At 39.4% G+C, this 22,225-nt stretch overlaps 1 protein-coding gene across 1 annotated transcript; it reads left to right on the top strand.

The window, feature by feature from the left end:
- The first annotated feature begins 387 nt into the window (after positions 1–387).
- Positions 388–10,327, top strand: VCF2 (VCP nuclear cofactor family member 2). Its single transcript, XM_060137344.1, has 3 exons — positions 388–620; positions 2,339–2,432; positions 10,100–10,327. The coding sequence occupies exons 1-3, from the start codon at positions 388–390 to the stop codon at positions 10,325–10,327; spliced, it is 555 nt and encodes a 184-aa protein (XP_059993327.1).
- Positions 10,328–22,225: the final 11,898 nt, after the last annotated feature.

The raw sequence follows: 22,225 nt of genomic DNA on the forward strand, positions 1-22,225 counted from the left end.
GGTGACCGGCTGAGCCTCGCGGGCACTGAGGTCGCCGGGACGGATCAGAAGAGTGAGGGCTGACAGGAGCACGGTGAATGTGCCACGGGACGAGCGCGTTTACAGGCCGGGGGTGGGCGGGAGGAGAATGACCAGGGGATTGGTACCGGTCCCGCACGTGGGGGGCTGGGGCAGTGGACGACGGGACCCAGATATCACCGGTCAGGTCCCTTAGCCGAGAGTTCGAAACAGGGCCCGGGAGGAAACTTCTAGCGGACTCGGGCGGGCAGACCGGCACTGACGTTACTGGGCACAGGCTCGCAGGCCCAGAACCCGCCCACCGGCGCGCAGCCCCGTCCCCCAGGCTCGCGACTTTCCGGGGCACCAGGACTTCCTGCCCCTGTTGCTATGGTTCCAGCGGCGGCACTAAGGAAGGCTGCAGTGCCGGGAAGGTTTGTCTGGGCAACGGTGTCCTGTACCGGTCCATCTCTGGTCCTCACCATCCCGCTTTGCTTCTTCGGCCAATATCGCCAGGGCCGCTTCGGCTGGTACTATGTGTTCTCTGGTCCTAAATATGAATGTAGGGGCCCAATTACGGACATGCTTTTGGAATTAAGAACACAGTCACTGGACAATAAGCAGTATGTACGAATGAAGTCTGAACTGATTGCAGTGGTCTTTCTTTTACCAAGTCCAGGTAACATTTCTGAAGGTTCCTTGGCATGCTCATACATCTGAAAAAATAGCACATATTTTCTACCAAAAAAAAAGTTTTCTTAACAGCACTGCACACAAATTATCTGAATTAATTTATCCTGACAATTTCCTTATCATAAAGACATCGTTTGATTGGACGTGTAGCTCTTTACTAAAGTTTTCCTCTTGTAGGGCTTTGTGGAGGACCTTGGGCCAGGGCTCAAGAGAACTTCCCTTGCAGTTCCATCTCTACCCGCCTTTTATTTTACTCTGAGTCACTTTGCTTCTTTGGGCCTGCTGTTTCCTCAGTTTTAAGAAGAGTCAGGCTAAGCTAATGGGTAGCACAGGGAGGGGGATCCAGGGGAGGGTGTGGTTAAAGAGCCTGTGTTCTCAGTGCAGTGACTCCTCTTTTTTCTCTTATTTATTGCTGTTTTTTTGTTTGTTTGTTTGCATGTTTATTTTGTTAAGAAAGGAGTTTCTTTTACTTTAACAAAGAGTTTGAAATCACTGGTTTATGGGATCAGTACTCAGTCTCCCAGAGATGGGAGAAAGATTGAAGAGAAATGAAATTATAAAAATAGGTAGACTCAGCCATCCTTAGGGGTACCGTAAACTTAAAAGTACTCTCTAAGTAGATGGCTTGGGAAAATGTCTGTTCAATTATAGGGTGTCTTCAAGAACTGTTTTGTCAAATGCTGCAATCTGATTACTTACTGAGAGGGGAATTGGGGCTGAAGATGTAATCTTACCAACCGTGAGGATATGGAGAGGGGGAAGGGTAAGCTGTGGCAAAGTGAGATAGTGGCATGGACATATATACACTACCAAACATAAAATAGATAGCTAGTGAGAAGCAGCCGCATAGCACAGGGAGATCAGCTCGGTGCTTTGTGACCACCTAGAGGGGTGGGATAGGGAGGGTAGGAGGGAGGGAGACGCAAGAGGGAAGAGATATGGGAACATATGTATATGTATAACTGATTCACATTGTTATAAAGCAGAAACGAATACACCATTGTAAAGCAATTATACTCCAATAAAGATGTTAAAAAAAACATTTTTGAGAAGCCGTATTTCAAGTTAGTAATCAGTCACAATCTCATGATGACAATCTAGTGAAGTAACCATTATGTCATAATAGTAGTTGGTACAGCAACAATAATTGGCTAACAGCACACTTGGAGAGTTTCTCCATTGTCTGTCTCTATACCACTTTCACAGGAGCATTAACAGTAAATAGACACAGGCAGCCACACCTGTCTTAAGTGTTATGTAGAAGGGGTTAAAAATCACTTAACCTGGAATTGTAACTTCAGGAAATGAAGACAATGGGCCTACTGAGGTAGATTTTGAAAATGTAGCTATTAAATTTTTCCTGTTCTTACTTTATTCCCAAGAGTCATTTAAAATTATGAAGCTAATGTTTAGAAATGAAATTTACAGCTTGACTTTTCAACCTAGAGTTCCTGTTTCATATTTTCCTTCTTCGTGTGGGTGATGTGTGCTTCCGACTTTAAATTATTGGAGTAGCAGATGATGACTTGTATTTTCTCTGACAAGATTTCACATATATGTATGCCACTGGCTCGCAAATTAAGTGTCCAAAATATCAATTGTTGGGTGATATTTTCTCCTCTCTCTTGTGGTTTATTTTCGGGAAAAGAAGAAGGAATCATAATAAAGAGGACAATCACCATTCTCCCCAGTCCAAAAGGAGTAAGAGACACCCTGTCTTTCAGGAGTCTCAGGATGCAGAGGTAGGAATATGGTCAGATAGCCTCTCTCTAGTTCATCCACTGCCTAAATTACATTATCCAATTGGTGCCCTGCAATTAAAAGAAATGTATCATTCCAAGAAACCTTCAAAAATGTATTCTTACTTGATTGCAGTGGCTTTTGAGCTGGAGCCCTTAGCCATGGTATGCAGTATCTCACAGAAGGTGGTAAGGAAGCACAGAAAAAGACTTAGTGAAAATGTAATCAGGAAAAGCTAGGTCTTAGACTTTTCTCCAGTCATAGGAGCAGGGAATAATCATCTTAACCCCCTCCCTTATTTTTAGATGGAGAATAAATTTTCAGGAGTATAATGATGTGTTATTGGCTAGAAGGGGATTCTTGATTTCTGGCTAGGAAAAGTGAAAATGAAATTGAGGATGGGGGAGTCTGGTGATTTTGCAAAGCTTTAATGGCGCTTGAATGGAAGAGCTTGAATTTTAATGACTTGTGGCATTAGCATAGTATTGTTTTAATTGAGGTATAGCTTACTAGGAGAGGATTAAAGGAACCTTGTTAAGTCTTTATGTATGAATCCTATTAGTTAATGACTAAGTAGTGCTCACTTGTCCCTTTTGTGAGCAAAAAGTGAAATGATTATCGATCCCTGTCCTCCTCCTGGAACCTCTACGCAGGTGGTGATAGTCCCAGATCCTGGGCAGCTACTTGGATGGGTAAATTGTAGCTAGGTATAACTCATGTAACTTGCTCTCTTAGATGCTGGCCTTTTTCGTTGAATATCTTTGCATGTTCAGGAGTACTGCTCTTTTTTGTTCAACCTTACATCTTTACAAATTACATCACCACTTTTCCTGTAAATCTGTGCCCTCATACATAAATATAAGCCTTCTAGAAAGCGCAAACACAAAGACACTAATGTTTTTTGTATTAGTCTCTCTTACTTGCCAAGACCATTCATTTTATATTTCAGATTGCCAAGTAGTAGCAAGAAATTGAGAGTGAAAAAATGTGTAGATATGAACAGAATTGGCTTATCGGGAACATATCTCTGCCTTTTTCTCTTCTGTACCTGAATTGGAAAAGATTTGATATCCCAATGCTAGAATTCCAAGGGAGCATCAGAAGTGAGACGAATGAGAGAGAAACAGAACCAGGAGCCCCATCTATGTTTAAAAATTAGAATTCTATAAAATCTACTCCACCCCCTTTTTTAAGCTGGTAGGAGCTGTCTCTTTGTCAGGTCGTTGTTTAAAGTAGTGTCAATTCATAAGACAACTAGAACATTTGGCATAATTTTTGAAAAGTGTTTTCTCTTAGGTTGACCGTAGATTTGGGTGTTCACATCGCCTTTAATTATACACATTCTAAGACACAGAACTGCTTTGGGAGACCTTATTTCGGATGAAACTGTCATTGAACAAAATAATGGTTGTTAGTCATGTTTTTATAACCCATGGCAAAATGTTAACTTCTGAAATTATCCTCCATTTAAAAGATACATTCAAAAATGCAGGGACAACCCTTTCCAAAAATGGCCTAATCTGTTGCATGCATTTTATGAAACTTTGCTCATGTTGTATACCAAGCAATCCTGAGCAGTTTTATATTCCAACTGGATGTTAAAATCTAAGTTGTTTTAAAGAATTGAAGATACATACGCACTCATGTTTTTCTACAGATGATGGTTACTTATCAATCTTTTGTTCAAATGCCATTAACTGAGTTGAAACAAAGTGAAGTTGTTTAAATTGTTTTATACTTATATAGATTCTATTATAAATATAATTTTTGACTTAGAAAACAACTTAGAACTCAATGTCTAGTTCAGCTTCATTTTATGAGGGAAACTGAGCTACAGAAAAGTGTAGATTATTTATCCCATTGACACAGAGAAGTTAACACATAAGTACCTTTGCCTTGCTAATTTGGAAAGTAATTGTAATTCAGCAGCCAAATTGATTTGATATCCTATGGCTCATAAGATTCTACAGTGTTTCATTGGTTTTAGCAAATATGAACGAGTCTTTCATTTCAAATGTGTTGGAACTTTGGGAGCACATATTTTAAGTGCTTGGATGGACTTGCTTAATTTAGTTTCTGCAGCTGCCTTAGAATAAAAATATTACGATTCTAGGTATGGGATATGTACTAGGGGTGAAAATTTTTTTGTTGTTGAGGTTCACATAAATGAAAAAGTTTAATACCAGCTTAATCTGCTTTTACAGTTAAGGAGAATTACATAATTCTCTGTTGTAAATATACACATGCATTCCCATTCTTTTTTGTTGAAGATGCTCTGTAATTAATATTCCTCCTCGTCTCTTCAGATTCTATTTATTCGCTGGTTCTTTCATTAGCCTGATAAGGTGCTCTTTCTCTCTCCTAACTAATTTTCTGTCTACCGTATTCTTCTCTCAAGTTAGTGGATCGTGTCTCCCCCTTTACCTCCCAGCTGTAATCTGCTTTCACTGCCTGTTACTTCTCATCCCCTTCATGCAACTATTCACTAAAACTTGGCTCCTCAGACCCCACCTGTCCTGGGAGCTTGGGGTAAACTTAAATGTCTCTGTCATTTCCTCCATGACTCCTGCTATCCTACTTCTGATGTGTATCGCATATATGCCTTCCTTTACGTTTCCACTATCCTAATTCAGGCCTGCATTGCCGCTTGCTAAATGTATTGCAGAAATTTCCTCCATGGTCTCTGTGCTCTCATTCTCCTCCTACTCCATTCATCCATTAGAATCCTCTTCCTAAAAGTAGATCCGAGCATGTCTCTTAGGCTCAAGTACCTATTCCGACAGACTTCTCAGCATGACATTCAAGGCCCTTGATAACCTAGCTCTACCTTCTCATGCATATTTTGTCTCCCACAAACTCCTCTCCAGGAGGCCCCAGCCACATTGTATTACTAGCTTTGTCTCCTCGAAGACTCCTCTTCACCCTGCGTGTGCTCTTGTTGTTCTCTCCCTTTGTCACACCCATCCTATTAATATTCTCCCCATCCTCCAAGGCCCAGTTCAGATGCCATTCATTTTAAGGAACCTCTTCTATTTCCCTGGTCCGCATTCATTGCTACATTCCTGTCACTGCAATAGCTTAACGCTGTCATCCTCAAAGAGGATGGGTTCTTGATTGGGCTCAGGAATTAGCTGTTGGTTGAGTCCCTAAGTATCCCTGGCAAAGTACCTGCTTGTACATAGTAGGCACACAAGTAATTGTTTGGATAGTGGTTGGGTATCAGAACAACCTGTACCTACCTGAGATAACCTCTCAGGATGGGGACCTGGCATGTGCATGTGAATCAAACTAACAAAAACCCCACAGGTGGTCCTGATGCCTATCTCCAAATAGAATGTGCTATGGAAGATCTCTGCTGGACTCAACTGAAACTTCTTTGGTTACAGTGTAAGCAGGCAGATTTCATTATGGCCCGAACTAATCTAAAATCCTGCCTTTTCACACAGACCTAGACCCTAGGACTTTTGTGTAGTGCTTTTGTAAATGTCATTTAGTGAGAGACCCTTGGTCAGAGTCTTTTATAAATGTAATTTTATTTTGCCGTGTACTTGAACTTACAAGGGTTTCAATTTTGCAGAGCATGGGCCTGTTCTCATTTGTCTTCCACAGGTATCAGCACTAAGCTTATATCGAATGGTCAGAGGAAAAAGAATGAGCTTTGTAACTGGCAAATACATTCTGATGAGACGTTTCTTTGAGGTATCAGGAGGATGGTGAAAAGCATTTATATTTTATGGGTCTTTCTCAATCCTGAAGCGTTTAAAATCTCATTTCTCTTCTGATGAAAGAATTTGCTCTCTTTCTAAAATCAATTGCAGTAAGGAAAAAGCTTCTGTAGTAAGATAGCAGTTTCAAGTGTCAAAACCATACGGTATCAAGGAGAAACCTTTTCATCCCAAGAACTCTGACAATAATAGGACTCATTAAGTGGGATATCTCGTATGAAGTATGTTCAAAAGGGTGAAATGAGACAAGGCCCAGGGTTGTATAACGTAGGCTATGTTTATTAGCTAATCAGCACTACTGGCCTAGAAAATGCTAGTGGATACGACGTTTTAGATGTTCTTTAGTAGTTTAAAGACAATCTCATTTACAGCATCAGTCCTTTTTTTTTTTTTTTTTTGTGGTACGCGGGCCTCTCACCGCTGTGGCCTCTCCCATTGCGGAGCACAGGCTCCGGACGCGCAGGCTCAGCGGCCATGGCTCACGGGCCCAGCCGCTCCGCGGCACGTGGGATCTTCCCAGACCGGGGCACGAACCCTTGTCCCCTGAATCGGCAGGCGGACTCTCAACCACTGCGCCACCAGGGAAGCCCCACAGTCCATTTTAAGTCTTTGTTTTTTTTGGTTTTTTTTTTTGTAGTTTTTTTTTTAACATCTTTATTGGGGTACAATTGCTTTACAATGGTGTGTTATTTTCTGCTTTATAACAAAGTGAATCAGTTATACATATACATATGTTCCCATATCTCTTCCCTCTTGCGTCTCCCTCCCTCCCACCCTCCATATGCCACCCCTCCAGGCTGTCACAAAGCACCAAGCCAATCTCCCTGTGCCATGCGGCTGCTTCCAACTAGCTATCTACCTTACTAAGTTTGTTAGTGTGTATATGTCCATGACTCTCTCTCGCCCTGTCACAGCTCACCCTTCCCCCTCCCCATAACCTCAAGTCCGTTCTCTAGGAGGTCTGCGTCTTTATTCCTGCCTTACCCCTAGGTTCTTCATGACATTTTTTTTCTTAAATTCCATATATATGTGTTAGCATACGGTATTTGTCTTTTTCTTTCTGACTTACTTCACTGTGTATGACAGACTCTAGGTCTATCCACCTCATTACAAATAGCTCAGTTTCGTTTCTTTTTATGGCTGAGTAATATTCCATTGTATATATGTGCCACATCTTCTTTATCCATTCATCCGATGATGGGCACTTAGGTTGTTTCCATCTCCGGGCTATTGTAAATAGAGCTGCAATGAACATTTTGGTACATGACTCTTTTTGAATTTCGGTTTTCTCAGGGTATATGCCCAGTAGTGGGATTGCTGGGTCATATGGTAGTTCTTAAGTCTTTGTTTTGAAGTCAGAAGTAACTGAATGCAAAAGCAGGAGATGTGCCTTGGTCTTGTAGTAGCGTTCTCTAGGTTACTTACTTGGAAATAAAATAGTTGTTTTCCACAAAATAAATACATTTCTTGTGAATGCTTTAGAAAGTGAAAATATAAAAAATAAATAAAAAATAAAAAAGGATCCAAAGTCTCAAATTTTAAATAAACAAACAAACATGATGTCAGGGACATCCTTCTATATCAGTATAAATACAACTATATCATCATTGTTAATGGCTGACAAAATCACATTGTATGAATGGATGCACTATAACTTAATCACTTTCCTGCTTTTGGACATTTAATTGTTTCTGATTTTCAGCTATTAACAACAATGCTGATATTATAAGCAGTGTCACAATGAACATTTGTACTTATGTCTCTACACAACTGGGTTTGAAAACACTTTAAATGAACTAGAAATTGGAGGCAGATCAATTTTTTCTTAACAATTATTCTACAGAAATCTCTTCTAGCTTGTTAATTTTAATGTACCATTTCATAGTCTAGCATCACCTAGTGTTACACTATAGTATAAAATGGATATGTTGTCATTTGAGATGAAATTTGATTCACCAGATACTAATTATAGTTCTTACCTTGTTTTTCAGACAGTACCTGTAATGAAAAATGATCAGGAAAGCCAACTAAGAGAAACCAAAGTGTGTGTGGTGGGTTTCTTATCCAACGTAATACCTACTTATTTTTTAAATATTCATAACTTCACTATTTTATGCCACTGGAGATTTCAGATTTTTACCCTTGAGCTAGGAAAATCATCTTTTTGGATATTTTTTAAATTGGCCTTGACATTAAGTCCTGAAGTCAGTTTGATTGCTGTTGGTGACAACCTTCATTTCCATTGGGTCATTCTAATTCTTTCCTGGACAGTTCTTTTAATGTATGTCTCTAGTTGCATAAAGATGGACATAAGCTGTCTATGAGGACCTGTGGGCAGTTTGGTGTGCGGTCTATGTCGAGAAGCTCCAAATGACCGATGAGCCATGACCATTCTTGGTTTAAGTCTTATTAATGTTACCTTTGGTAAAGATTGCATTATAAGAAATGCAATACCCGCTGTTTGAGGAAAGCATCCTAGGAACTTGTTTAGAAAACTGGGAATTTATGAAGAAAGCACTAACCATTCTGTCTCTAGACTGCTGTTCTAATCTACAGATCCTGGACTTGAGTTGCCACATTTCCTGCCTCCAGCCAGCCCTACTCGCTTCACACTGGCCTCCACAATCTTAATTGACAAGAGCCAATCCCTCAGTACCTATCCTGTTGCTCCTGTTTGTCCTGAATTCAGTGGTTTTTGTGTCCTGACAGACTCCTTGGTTTGTCTCAAGCTGAAGTCAAGGGGAGATTCTCTCAGCAACCAAGGACCTCTCTGTTCAGTCCTGAATGGGTTTCTCCTCCAGTTGCAGGGCTTGTCCCTCTACTTGTGCTACTAAATGTATAAAGGTATATAGTTATACCACCCCCTAGATTCTCTAATTGTTGAATATATTGTGCAGTGTTAAATACATTGCACCCGTAAAGTTGTCTGTCCATTTAAAAACTCTGAACAAAGGACCAGCATATACTTGAGCTCAGTGTTTGGTGAAGTTTAAATGTAAATGAAATAAAAATAATAGCATGTCCCCCCAAAATGCAATATCAAAATTGTTAAATATTGTAGTTCAGATATGGATCCTTGTCATTACTTTCTCCCTTGAGAATCCTAACACTGTAAGGGAGGAAATTCTTGACAATGACTGTTTTCAGGAATCCTTAGTAGTTTCTCCATTATGACAATGACCCTGAGTCATGTTAGAGTTCAATTAAAAACAGAATATTAGGTGCAAACACCCACACATACACCCCATATCACATCCATATTTGTTGAACAGCAATAAATACTAGTCTTAAAAATGCCAATAATTAACATATAACTTTCGTAAAATGTATATCAAGTGCCTTTCAGGATCTGAGTGTAGCCTTGCATTGATATAGGAGGACCACGTATGCCCACTATCAGGGGATAGGTACGAAATCATCACTGGTTTGTATATACGTGTGCATGTATGTATGTATGCATAAATGTATGTATGTAACAAGTTATTTGTTTTATTTTAGTGCACTCCCAAAATCCATCTTATTCTTTATGGGTGTACTTTTACTACATTCTGTAGCATTGATCGATGCTTTCTCTTGGAGGGTGAGAACTTACTTTTCTGATGCACGTTATTAGGATAAGCTCCTGCTGCAAGCAGGTACAACCGATTAGTGAAGGGATTTGAAATTAGAAGGCCTGTGTTTGAATCCTCACTCTGCCACTTCCCAGCTACGTGACATTGGGCAAGTCAATGGATCTCAGTTTCCTCATCCATAAAATTGTGGATGTTAATCCCAACTTAATTTACGGGTTGCTGTGTTGTGAGCATAGATTGAAATATTTTAAGTGGCTCTAGTTTCTAAACCATTAAGGCTTAGTGTAGTGGTTGATGCTGCTATTCTCCAAGATGAATACGAAAAATAGTAATAGCGTAATACTCATCCTGTTTCTGTTTTTTATCCTCCAGTCTTCAAGCAGTGATAAAGACAGGAGCAGCAGCAGTGTTAATACCCCAGAGAGAGTAATTGGACCAGAAAGCAGCTTAAACCAGATCGTTGCTGAACCCAACATGAGTACACCTCAATCCTCATATGAGGAGTATGTACTATGCCAAGGTTCTTACTCCCACATCAACCAGATCTTAAGGGAGGAACACTTCAACAGCCTACAGCAGCAAGGACAATCTCCAGCATGATGAACTAGGAGCTCCTTATTCCAGCCTAAAATTTGTTTATGAAAGCAATTGCACACACACAAAAGGGTCTGTTGGCTTTTCAGTCTATATTTTAAACAACAGGCTGAGGGACAATTGTTTGACTTGGAGTTTTGCTGCACATTTGCTATTTCAAAGGGGGCTTTGAAGCAATTTTTATAGAATTTTTTTCAGGTTGGGTGTCAAATCTATGAGGCAAACTCACCTTCAGGTTGAATCCATAGAATGTCCAATTCAGATTGGTTTCCAAATCTGTCGGTTAGAAACTCTAGTCAAACATCCTTTGAAAATGAAAGATCTTCAGTTTAAAAAAATTAATAGGCTAGTGAAGAACATGACATTTTCATGAAAAAAGGTGTTACTTTATTCCAAAGTATAGATAGCTTGATTCAGTCTTGCACTGAATTGGACTGCCATACTGCCTCTCAGAAGGCAGATGTCTTATTGAAATTACTCTCAACTTGTGAGGGGCCCAATTAGACCCAATTTAGACTATATAAGTGAAATCTCTCTAGTAACTGTCTCCACTCTGTATTTCTAGAAAGAATGTTTCTAAGACTCTTGTATACTCAGATAACTTCTGTACCATTAATCCTCCGGAGTGTGCATTTCAGACTTAGTATTAAACATTGCACAATTCTGTCAGTCAATAAGTACATAAAAACTTTCTGTCTTGCACATAAACCTGTTTAATTATTAGTAGTTTATGTGATCTCACTTACAATTCTACCTATTATGTCTAGAGTTAATGCTGAGAAAGGATAAGCTACCTGGCCCAATGTCTAAAGTAACAAGAGTTGTTAAACTGGTTTGACAACCCTCCACTTTATGTTTCAGGGACCCCTTCACAGAGACTAGGGGGCCAGTTTCTGTCATTGAAACTGCAAAGTTTGGTGTGGCTTACAAACAATGGCTGAGGCACCATTAGAAGAAATAGGCAGTAGTTGTGTCTATTTAGAGAGAGATGGATATGCTCCCATGTTCTTCAGTTATACTAAAGGGCTAATCAGATTTGAAGAGTGATTTCATAGACATGCCTGCTTCTTCAGTGATGAGCTGTGTTAACAAGGAGCCAGAATGTATCCAGTTATCTGTCTGCCCTGCCGAGTGCCAGAGGTACAACATGCCACTAGATTTAAAGGAAAGGGCCCTGGTGTCTAATAAGAATCTCTTGCATGTTCACATCATTCCCTACTCAATATATTTGACAGTCCACACAGCAGAAACAAGTAGATATGAGAATTAAAGGTAGCTCTAGGTCTTTGCCATTTGTCAAGATTTGGAAAAGGCATAAAATAACAGATTGACTAAAAGAAGAATAAGATCTTTATGAAGTCACAGAACTAATATTTGAAAAGGAAAACTCCTAGGAAGAGGAGAAAAATCTCACACACACACACACACACACACACACACAAGTGTGTGTGCATGCCCCTCATTTACATGGTTGTTTCCTTTAGTATGGATTGGATTTTAAGGTCAGATACTGGTAGTGGAATTTTAGTATTATGGGGAAAGGTTACAGCACCGTTGGCCTCAAACTTATGGAGTAGGCATGGGTCAATTTGGGTCAATTTTTTTCTCAATTGCACAGTTTATGTAAGAATATTTTTTTCTATGACTACTGTCCCCAAAGTTGTAAAACCAGGTGTCTGACAAGAAGAATTTTTACTTTTTGGCTATCATTTTCTCTGTATCATAAAGCAAACAACCAAATATTAAAGAAGACAACCTGTTTGAACTCCCAAACCACAGGTGCACACATGATTCAGAATTACCCAGGAAGAATTCTGCAGGCTTCAATACGTGGCATTGAATGGAAACAAAGCATATATTAAAAACGCAGTGCCATTGAAAAACCTGAGAAAGCAAATTTCCTTTCATTCTCCACCCATTTAATGATATGAGAGATGAAGCTCCCACCGTGACAAAACATTATTTTTTTCAATGTAAGTAAAATCATAGTCCAAGGCCGCCAGTGTAAATCTCTTATCCCAGTAAATGCCATATGTAATCTCTACCCTGTCTTCTGCAGATTGTCTAAACCTTGGCAACCTACAATATATTTCTGTTATGAGGCTACTTGATAGTGTCAGAGAATGAGCATCTTTTAAAACACTGGTTAGCTCAAGCTAGTAAGATCTTGTATTTATATATTGCTCTGCCTTTAAAACCAATATTAATACATTTTGTCATTCAGTGCCCAATCAACTATTTAAAAGGAGAGCCAACTGAGTCGTTTGGTGAAAGATGGGGAAGAGGAACAGGGATGAACCTCTCGCTGTTTGCATGGACTTGGGCTTTGGGGGGGCACTTCTGTTTGACCCAGCCTTTGCAGTGCTTGTTATGCTCAATAGAAGAAATGAAAACTCCATGATAGAGTGAAGGAATATCAATAACATGGACAGGAAATTTCAGGGCCCAGCCAATGCATCCTTTAATTCATTTACATGAACTGAATTCACGTCAATGGTAGTACGTTATGCAGCTTTGGGGAGTAAAATACACCACTCCAGGAGGTGAACTGGTTTGTTGAGCCAGTCACCAATCCAAAGAGAACACGAGAGAGAAGAAACAGAGCAAACTAAAATGCTCATCATGTTATTGTCCAATTAACAGGGCTCACTGTTTCAAGGCTTACTGGACCAGAGGACTCCTTGCATTAGGATAACAGTGTAGAACATGAGGCTATGACAGTCGGAGTCCTGTGTGCCTCACTGACTTTCTTTGCCCTAGATTGTCAGAGCAACATTGAGGTAGTGCAGTTTATTGAGTAGTTGCAGAGCCTTATTCTGCATAATTGGAAATGCACTTTCTTTCTGAACTTAATTCTCTGTCCCCACTAATTATGAGGGGTGTCTTGTTATAAAGGGTATAATAAACATCTTCCTACTCTGGACAACTTAGAGGTTAATGTTTCAGAAGCAATGGCTTTGTAGAATAATATGGCTAGTTTAACTACTTAACAAAAGGTCAGTTTTTTGTCCCTTGGTCTTAGAATAAAACTCAATACTTAATAGCAGGGACGGAACCCAGCCCTTCAAAACTAGGTATCTCTGCTCTGCAGGAGAAGAATTTTCAAAGAATAGCAGAAAAAAGAAGAGACTTCTCTGGATTTTATCCAAAATTAGTAGATTGAAGAAGGGGAGCCAGGTTAACTCAAGAGGTGAGACTGGACCTTGTCTTAGAAATGTCACTACAGAAATGGGAATAGAAAGTGAGAATAGAATGCTTCATAGAAGGTGAGGTGGGAATGGAGGTTGGGGAGAGAGGAACTGCCCTTAAATAAGAACCCATTATGTGCCACACACTATGTGGTTTCCTCACAATAACCCTTGAGGTAGGCGTGGTGTGGGTTCTCCATTTCACAGGCAGAGAGAGGGAGGCTGGCAGCAAGTTATCCTCATGACCACTTCTGGTCCTGAAGAAACTGAGAGGGGCTAATGATTTGCTGAAAGGCACATAGTGGGCAAACAACTGTGCCACGGTTGAGAACCAAAACTTTCCCACTTTCACACAGGCCACCTTTCTTCTATTATTGAGCTGCTTTTGTAGTGAGGACCAGGTTGACCATTAGAGCATGAGTCAGAGATGACTACTAATTGGGTATTTTTACAGGGCCTGACTTCTGACATATGGGCTAAGTTGTCTCAAACACTTTGAACTCTTGAAGTGGACCACTGAAACCCAGAAAAAAGTCAGTTGTGTTGTTGTGTGGTATGTGATGTGGTGGTGGTGGTGTGTGTGTGCATGTGTGTTGATGGAAAAAGTTTCAACACCAACCTTAGTCTGTTTTTCTTCTGAAAGTTTTTCATAGGCAGCTAATATATGGAACATGTAGCCTTTCAGCACCTCCTGCAATCTCACCTTTGTCAATTCATGGCCTCGAACCTGATTGATTTCCTGGCATAGGCCAAACAGGAAGGAATGTATGCATCAGGACAGCTGAAAAAACAAAAAACTGTTGAGTTGGCAACTTGTCCCTATAAGTGACATTTGGTAAATCCAGATGAGTTTAAGTTTACAAGGCTTATATGCCTGGGTATTGATGTATCAAATCAGTCTCCCTTGGATGATAATAAAGTGTGAACCTCTTCCATTAATAGAAGCCAAGACCTTGGATAAGTGAAGCTTCTCCTCAGTCTCTCCTTGGTCCCCAGCAGGTGGCATTGGGTTTTACCTTGTGGTTTTCACGTTAGACAAGTGACAATTAACTGTGTTATTCCCTAATTAACACAGAACCCTTGTTCATCCTAAACAGCACATGGCTATTGCTATGGAATAAAATAATCATTAAGTAATTTCCTACAAGGAAGAGTTTGCTATTTACTTAGCCACACATTAGACAGGAGCAAAGATTACTATAAGCTATTCATCCGAGCCTACATGTTGAATAATTTGATTTCCTAAACTCTTACTCCTTTCTATCTGGCATCATTTTTCTCCACTTTCTTCTTTTTTTTTTAACATCTTTTTTGGAGTATAATTGCTTCACAATGTTGTGTTAGTTTCCCCTGTATAACAAAGTGAATCAGCTATACGTATACATATATCCCCATATGCCCTCCCTCTTGCGTCTCCCGCCCAAACTCCCTATCCCACCCCTCTAGGTGGTCACAAAGCACCGAGCTGATCTCCCTGTGCTATGCAGCTGCTTCCCACTAGCTATCTTTTTTACATTTGGTAGGGTATGTATGCCCATGCCACTCTCTCACTTCGTCACAGCTTACCCTTCCCCCTCCCTGTGTCCTCAACTCCATTCTCTACCTCTGCATCTTTATTCCTGTCCTGCCCCTAGGATCATCAGAACCATGGGTTTTTTTTAGATTCCACACATATGCGTTAATATACGATATTTGTTTTACTCTTTCTGACTTACTTCACTTGGTATGACAGACATTAGGTCCATCCACCTCACTACAAATAACTCAATTTCGTTTCTTTTTATGGCTGAGAAATATTCCACTATATATATGTGACACATCTTCTTTATCCATTCATCTGTCAATGGACACTTAGGTTGCTTTCATGTCCTGGATATTGTAAATAGAGCTGCAATGAACATTGTGGTACATGACTTTTTTTGAATTATGGTTTCTCAGGGTATATGACAAGGAGTGGGATTCCTGGGTCGTATGAGGGTTTTAGTTTTTCAAGGAACCTCCATACCGTTCTCCATAGTGGCTGTATCAATTTACGTTCACACCAACAGTGCAAGAGTGTTCCCTTTTCTCCACACCCTCTCCAGCATTTATTGTTTGTAGACTTTTGATGATGGCCATTCTGACTGCTGTGAGGTGATACCGCACTCTAGTTTTTTTTTTTTTTTTCGTTACGCGGGCCTCTCACTGTTGTGGCCTCTCCCATTGCGGAGCACAGGCTCCGGAAGCGCAGGCTCAGCGGCCATGGCTCACAGGCCCAGCCGCTCCGCGGCATGTGGGATCTTCCGGGACCAGGGCACGAACCCGTGTCTCCTGCATCGGCAGGCAGACTCTCAACCACTGCGCCACCAGGGAAGCCACGCTCTCTAGTTTTGATTTACATTTATCTAATGATTAGTGATGTTGACGATTCTTTCATGTGTTTGTTGGCAATCTATATATCTTCTTTGGAGAAATGTCTGTATAGGTCTTGTTCCCATTTTTGGATTCAGTTGTTTGTTTTTTTGGTACTGAGCTGCATGAGCTGCACGTAAATTTTGGAGATGGATCCTTTGTCAGTTGCTTCATTTGCAAATATTTCCTCCCATTCTGAGGGTTGTCTTTCGTCTTGTTTATGGCTTCCGTTGCTCTTCAAAAGCTTTTAAGTTACATTAGGTCCCATTTGTTTATTTATTTTTTTTACATCTTTATTGGAGTATAATTGTTTAACAATGGTGTGTTAGTTTCTGCTTTATAACAAAGGGAATCAGTTATACATATACATATGTTCCCATATCTCCTCCCGCTTGCGTCTCCCTCCCTCGCACCCTCCCTATCCCACCCCTCCAGGTGGTCACAAAGCACTGAGCTGATCTCCCTGTGCTATGCGGCTGCCTCCCACTAGCTATCTATCTTACACTTGGTAGTGTATATATGTCCATGCCACTCTCTCAATTCGTCACAGTTTACCCTTCCCCCTCCCCATATCCTCAAGTCCATTCTCTAGTAGATCTGTGTCTCTATTCCTGTCTTACCCCTAGGTTCTTCATGACATATTTTTTTTCTTAAATTCCATATGTATGTGTTAGCATATGGTACCTGTCTCTCTCTTTCTGACTTACTTCACTCTGTATGATACACTCCAGGTCCATCCACCTCATTAAAAATAGCTCAACTTCCTTTCTTTTTATGGCTGAGTAATATTCCATTATATATATGTGCCACATCTTCTTTATCCATTCATCCAATGATGGACACTTAGGTTGTTTCCATCTCCAGGCTATTGTAAATAGAGTTGCTATGAACATTTTGGTACATGACTGTTTTTGAATTATGGTTTTCTCAGGGTATATGCCCAGTAGCAGGATTGCTGGGTCATATGGTAGTTCTATTTGTAGTTTTTTTTTTTTTTTGCGGTATGCGGGCCTCTCACCATTGTGGCCTCTCCCGTTTCGGAGCACAGGCTCTGGACGCGCAGGCTAGCGGCCATGGTTCACGGGCCCAGCAGCTCCGCGGCATGTGGGATCTTCCCAGACCGGGGCACGAACCCGTGTCCCCTGCATCGGCAGGCAGACTCTCAACCACTGCGCCACCAGGGAAGCCCTATTTGTAGTTTTTTAAGGAACCTCCATACTGTTCTCCATAGTGGATGTACCAATTCACATTCCCACCAGCAGTGCAAGAGTGTTCCCTTTTCTCCACACCTTCTCCAGCATTTATTGTTTCTAGGTCTTTTGATGATGGCCATTCTGACTGGTGTGAGATGATATCTCATTGTAGTTTTGATTTGCATTTCTCTAATGATTAATGATGTTGAGCATTCTTTCATGTGTTTGTTGGCAGTCTGTATATCTTCTTTGGAGAAATGTCTATTTAGGTCTTCTGCCCATTTTTGGATTGGGTTGTTTGTTTTTTTGTTATTGAGCTGCTTATAAATTTTGGAGATTAATCCTTTGTCAGTTGCTTCATTTGCAAATATTTTCTCCCATTCTGAGGGTTGTCTTTTGGTCTTGTTTATGGTTTCCTTTGCTGTGCAAAAGCTTTGAAGTTTCATTAGGTCCCATTTGTTTATTTTTGTTTTTATTTCCATTTCTCAAGGGGGTGGGTCAAAAAGGATCTTGCTGTGATTTATGTCTTAGAGTGTTCTGCCTATGTTTTTCTCAAAAAACATTTCTATACTGTCTAGCCTTACATTTAGGTCTTTAATCCATTTTGAGCTTATTTTTGTGTATGGTGTTAGGGAGTGTTCTAATTTCTTTCTTTTACATGTAGCTGCCCAGTTTCCCCAGCACCACTTATTGAAGAGGCTGTCTTTTCTCCATTGTATAGTCTTCCCTCCTTTATCAAAAATAAGGTGACAATATGTGTGTGGGTTTATCTCTAGCTTTCCGTCCTATTCCATTGATCTATATTTCTGTTTTTGTGCCAGTACCATACTGTCTTGATTACTGTAGCTTTGTAGTATTGTCTGAAGTCCAGGAGCCTGATTCCTGCAGCTCTCTTTTTCTTTCTCAAGATTGCTTTGGCTATTCAGGGTCTATAGGGTTTCCATACAAATTGTGAAATTTTTTGTTCCAGTTCTGTTAAAAATGCCATTGGTAGTTTGATAGGGATTGCACTGAATCTCTAGATTGCTTTAGGTAGTATAGTCATTTTCATATTGTTGAGTTTTCCAATCCAAGAATATGGTATATCTCTCCATCTTTAATTGGAGATGTTTGTACCATCTTTAATTCCTTTCATCAGTGTCTAACAGTTTTCTGCATACAGGTCTTTTTTCTCATTAGGTAAGTTTATTCCTAAGTATTTTATTTTTTTTGTTGCAGTGGTAAATGTGAGTGTTTCCTTAATTTCTCTTTCAGATTTTTCATCATTATTGTATAGGAGTGCAAGAGATTTCTGTGCATTAATTTTGTATCCTGCTACTTTACCAAATTCATTGATTAGCTCTATTCGTTTTCTGTAGAGTCTTTAGAATTCTCTATGTATAGTATCATGTCATCTGCAAACAGTGAGAGCGTTACATCTTCTTTTCTGATTTGGTTTCCTTTTATTTCCTTTTCTTCTCTGATTGCTGAGGCTAAAACTTCCAAAACTATGTTTAATAATAGTGGTGAGTGTGGAAAACCTTATCTTGTTGCTGATCTTAGAGGAAATTGTTTCAATTTTTCACTGTTGAGAATGATACTGGCTGTGGGTTTGTCATATATGGCCTTTATTATGTTGAGATAAGTTCCCTCTATGCTTACTCTCTCAAGGGTTTTTAGGATAAATGGGTGTTGAATTTTTGTTGAAACTTTTTCTGCATCTATTGAGATTATCATATGTTTTTTCTCTTTCAATTTGTTAATATGCTGTATCACATTGATTGATTTGCATATATTGAAGAATCCTTGCATTCCTGTGATGAACCCCACTTGATCATGGTGTATGTTCCTTTTAATGTGCTGTTGGATTCTGTTTGCTAGCATTTTGTTGAGGATTATTGCATCTATGTCCAGCAGTGATATTGGCCTGTAGTTTTCTTTCGTGGTGACATCTTTGTCTGCTTTTGGTATCAGGGTGATGGTGGCCTCATCGAATGAGATCGGGAGTGTTCCTCCCTCTGTTATATTTTGGAAGAGTTTGAGAAGGATACATGTTAGCTCTTCTCTAAATGTTTGATAGAATTCGCCTGTGAAGCCATCTGGTCCTGGGCTTTTGTTTGTTGGAAGATTTTTAATCACTGTTTCAATTTCAGTGCTTGTGATTGGTCTGTTCATATTTTCTATTTCTTCCTCATTCAGTCTCGAAATGTTATGCATTTCTAAGAATTTGTCCATTTCTTCCAGGTTGTCCATTTTATTGGCATAGAGTTGCTTGTAGTAATCTCTGATGATCCTTTGTATTTCTGCAGTGTCAGTTGTTACTTCTCCTTTTTCATTTTTAATTTTGCTGACTTCAGTCTTCTCCCTTTTTTTCTTGATGAGTCTGGCTAATAGTTTATCAATTTTGTTTATTTTCTCAAAGAACCAGCTTTTAGTTTTATAGATCTTTGCTACTATATCCTTCATTTCTTTTTCATTTATTTCTGATCTGATCTTTATGAGTTGTTTCCTCCTGCTAACTTTGGGGTTTCTTTGTCCTTCTTTCTGTAATTGCTTTAGGTGTATGGTTAGGTTGTTAATTTGAGATGTTTCTTGTTTCTTGAGGTAGAATTGTATTGCTGTAAGCTTCCCTCTTAGAACTGCTTTTGCTGCATCCCATAGGTTTTGGGTCGTCGCGTTTTCTTTGTCATTTGTTTCTCGGTAATTTTTGATTTCCACTTTGATTTCTTCAATGATCCATTGGTTATTTAGTAGTGTATTGTTTAGCCTCCATCTGTTTGTATTTTTTACAGATCTTTTCCTGTAATTGATATCTAGTCTCATAGCGTTGTGGTCGGAAAAGATACTTCATATGATTTCAATATTCTTAAATTTACCAAGGCTTGCTTTGTGACCCAATGTATGATCTATCCTTGAAAATATTCCATGAGCACTTGAGAACAAATTGTATTCTGTTGTTTTTGGATGGAATGTCCTGTAAATATCAATTAAGTCCATCTTTTTTAATGTATCATTTAAAGCTTGTGTTTCCTTATTTATTTTCATTTTAGATGATCTGTCCATTGGTGAAAGTGGGGTGTTAAAGTCCACTATTATGATTGTGTTACTGTCAGTTTCCCCTTTGATGGCTCTTAGCATTTGCCTTATGTATTGAGGTGCTCCTATGTTGGGTGCATAAATATTTACAATTGTTATATCTTCTTCTTGGATCGATCCCTTGATCATTTTGTAGTGTCCTTTTTGTCTCTTGTAATAGTCTTTATTTTAAAGTCTCTTTTGTCTGTTATGAGAATTGATACTCCACCCTTCTTTTGATTTCCATCTGCATGGAATATTTTTTTCCATCCTCTCACTTTCAGTCTGTATGTGTTCCTAGGTCTGAAGTGGGTCTCTTGTACACAGCATATATATGGGTCCTGTTTTTTTATTCGTTCAGCCAGTCTGTGTCTTTTGGTTGGAGCATTTAATCCATTTACATTTAAGATAGTGATCAATTTGTATGTTCTTAATACCATTTTCTTAATTGTTTTGGGTTTGTTATTGTAGCTCTTTTCCTTCTCTTGTGTTTCCTGCATAGAGAAGTTCCTTTAGAATTTGTTGTGAAGTCACTTTAGTGGTGCTGATTTTTCTTAGCTTTTGCTTCTCTCTAAATATTTTAATTTGTCCAGTGAATATGAATGAGATCCTTGCTGGGTTGAGCAATCTTTTTATTTCATTTTTTTAATTTATTTTATTGAAGTATAGTTGATTTACAATGTTGTGTTAATTTCTACTGTACAGCAAAGTGATTCAGTTATGCATACATATATTTTTTCATATTCTTTTCCATTATGTTTATCACAGGATACTGAATATAGTTCCCTGTGCTGTACCGTAGGACTTTGTTGTTTGTTTGTTTACATCTTTATTGGAGTATAATTGCTTTACAATGGTGTGTTAATTTCTGCTTTAAAACAAAGTGAATCAGTTCTGCATATACATATGTTCCCATATCTCTTCCCTCTTGCATCTCCCTCCCTCCCTCCCACCCACCCTATCCCACCCCACTAGGTGGTCACAGAGCACTGAGTTGATCTCCCTGTGCTATGCGGCTGCTTCCCACTAGCTATCTATTTTATGTTTGGTAATGTATATATGTCCATGCTTCTCTCTCACTTTGTCACAGCTTACCCTTCCCCCTCCCCATATCCTCAAGTCCACTCTCTAGTAGGTCTGTGTCTTTATTCATGTCTTACCCCTAGGTTCTTCATGACTTTTTTTTTCTTAGATTCCATATATATGTGTTAGCATATGGTATTTGTCTTTCTCTTTCTGACTTACTTCACTCTGTATGACAGACTCTAGGTCCATCCACCTCACTACAAATAACTCAGTTTCATTTCTTTTTATGGCTGAGTAATATTCCATTGTATATATGTGCCACATCTTCTTTATCCATTCATCTGTTGATGGACACTTAGGTTGTTTCCATCTCTGGGCTATTGTAAATAGAGCTGCAATGAACATTTTGGTACATGACTCTTTTTGAATTATGGTTTTTTCAGGGTATATGCCCAGTAGTGGGATTGCTGGGTCATATGGTAGTTCTATTTGTACTTTTTTAAGGAACCTCCATACTGTCTCCACAGTGGCTGTACCAATTCACATTCCCACCAGCAGTGCAAGAGTGCTCCCTTTTCTCCACACCCTCTCCAGCATTTATTGTTTCTAGATTTTTTGATGATGGCCCATTCTGACCGGTGTGAGATGATATCTCATTGTAGTTTTGATTTTCATTTCTCTAATGATTAATGATGTTGAGCATTCTTTCATGTGTTTGTTGGCAGTCTGTATATCTTCTTTGGAGAAATGTCTATTTAGGTCTTCTGCCCATTTTTGGATTGGGTTGTTTGTTTGTTTTTTGTTATTGAGCTGCATGAGCTGCTTGGTTGTAGGTTTTTCCATTTCATCACTTTAAGTATGTCCTGCCAGTCCCTTCTGGCTTGCAGAGTTTCTGCTGAAAGATCAGCCATTAACCTTATGGTGATTCCCATGTATGTTGTTTGTTGTTTTTCCCTTGCTGCTTTTAATATTTTTTCTTTGTATTTAATTTTGATAATTTGATTAATATGTGTCTTTGCATGTTTCTCCTTGGATTTATTCTATATGGGACT

This window comes from Lagenorhynchus albirostris, chromosome X, assembly GCF_949774975.1.
Source record: "Lagenorhynchus albirostris chromosome X, mLagAlb1.1, whole genome shotgun sequence".
Lineage (NCBI taxonomy): Eukaryota > Metazoa > Chordata > Mammalia > Artiodactyla > Delphinidae > Lagenorhynchus > Lagenorhynchus albirostris.

What these genes read in the sequence shown, in the direction of transcription:
- VCF2 (XM_060137344.1), top strand. Translation starts at nt 388, where the DNA reads ATGGTTCCAGCGGCGGCACTAAGGAAGGCTGCAGTGCCGGGAAGGTTT. An exon ending in CAGTCACTGGACAATAAGCA is followed by an intron (nt 621 to 2,338) that starts GTATGTACGAAT and finishes TTTCGGGAAAAG; the next exon opens with AAGAAGGAATCATAATAAAG. An exon ending in AGGAGTCTCAGGATGCAGAG is followed by an intron (nt 2,433 to 10,099) that starts GTAGGAATATGG and finishes TTTATCCTCCAG; the next exon opens with TCTTCAAGCAGTGATAAAGA.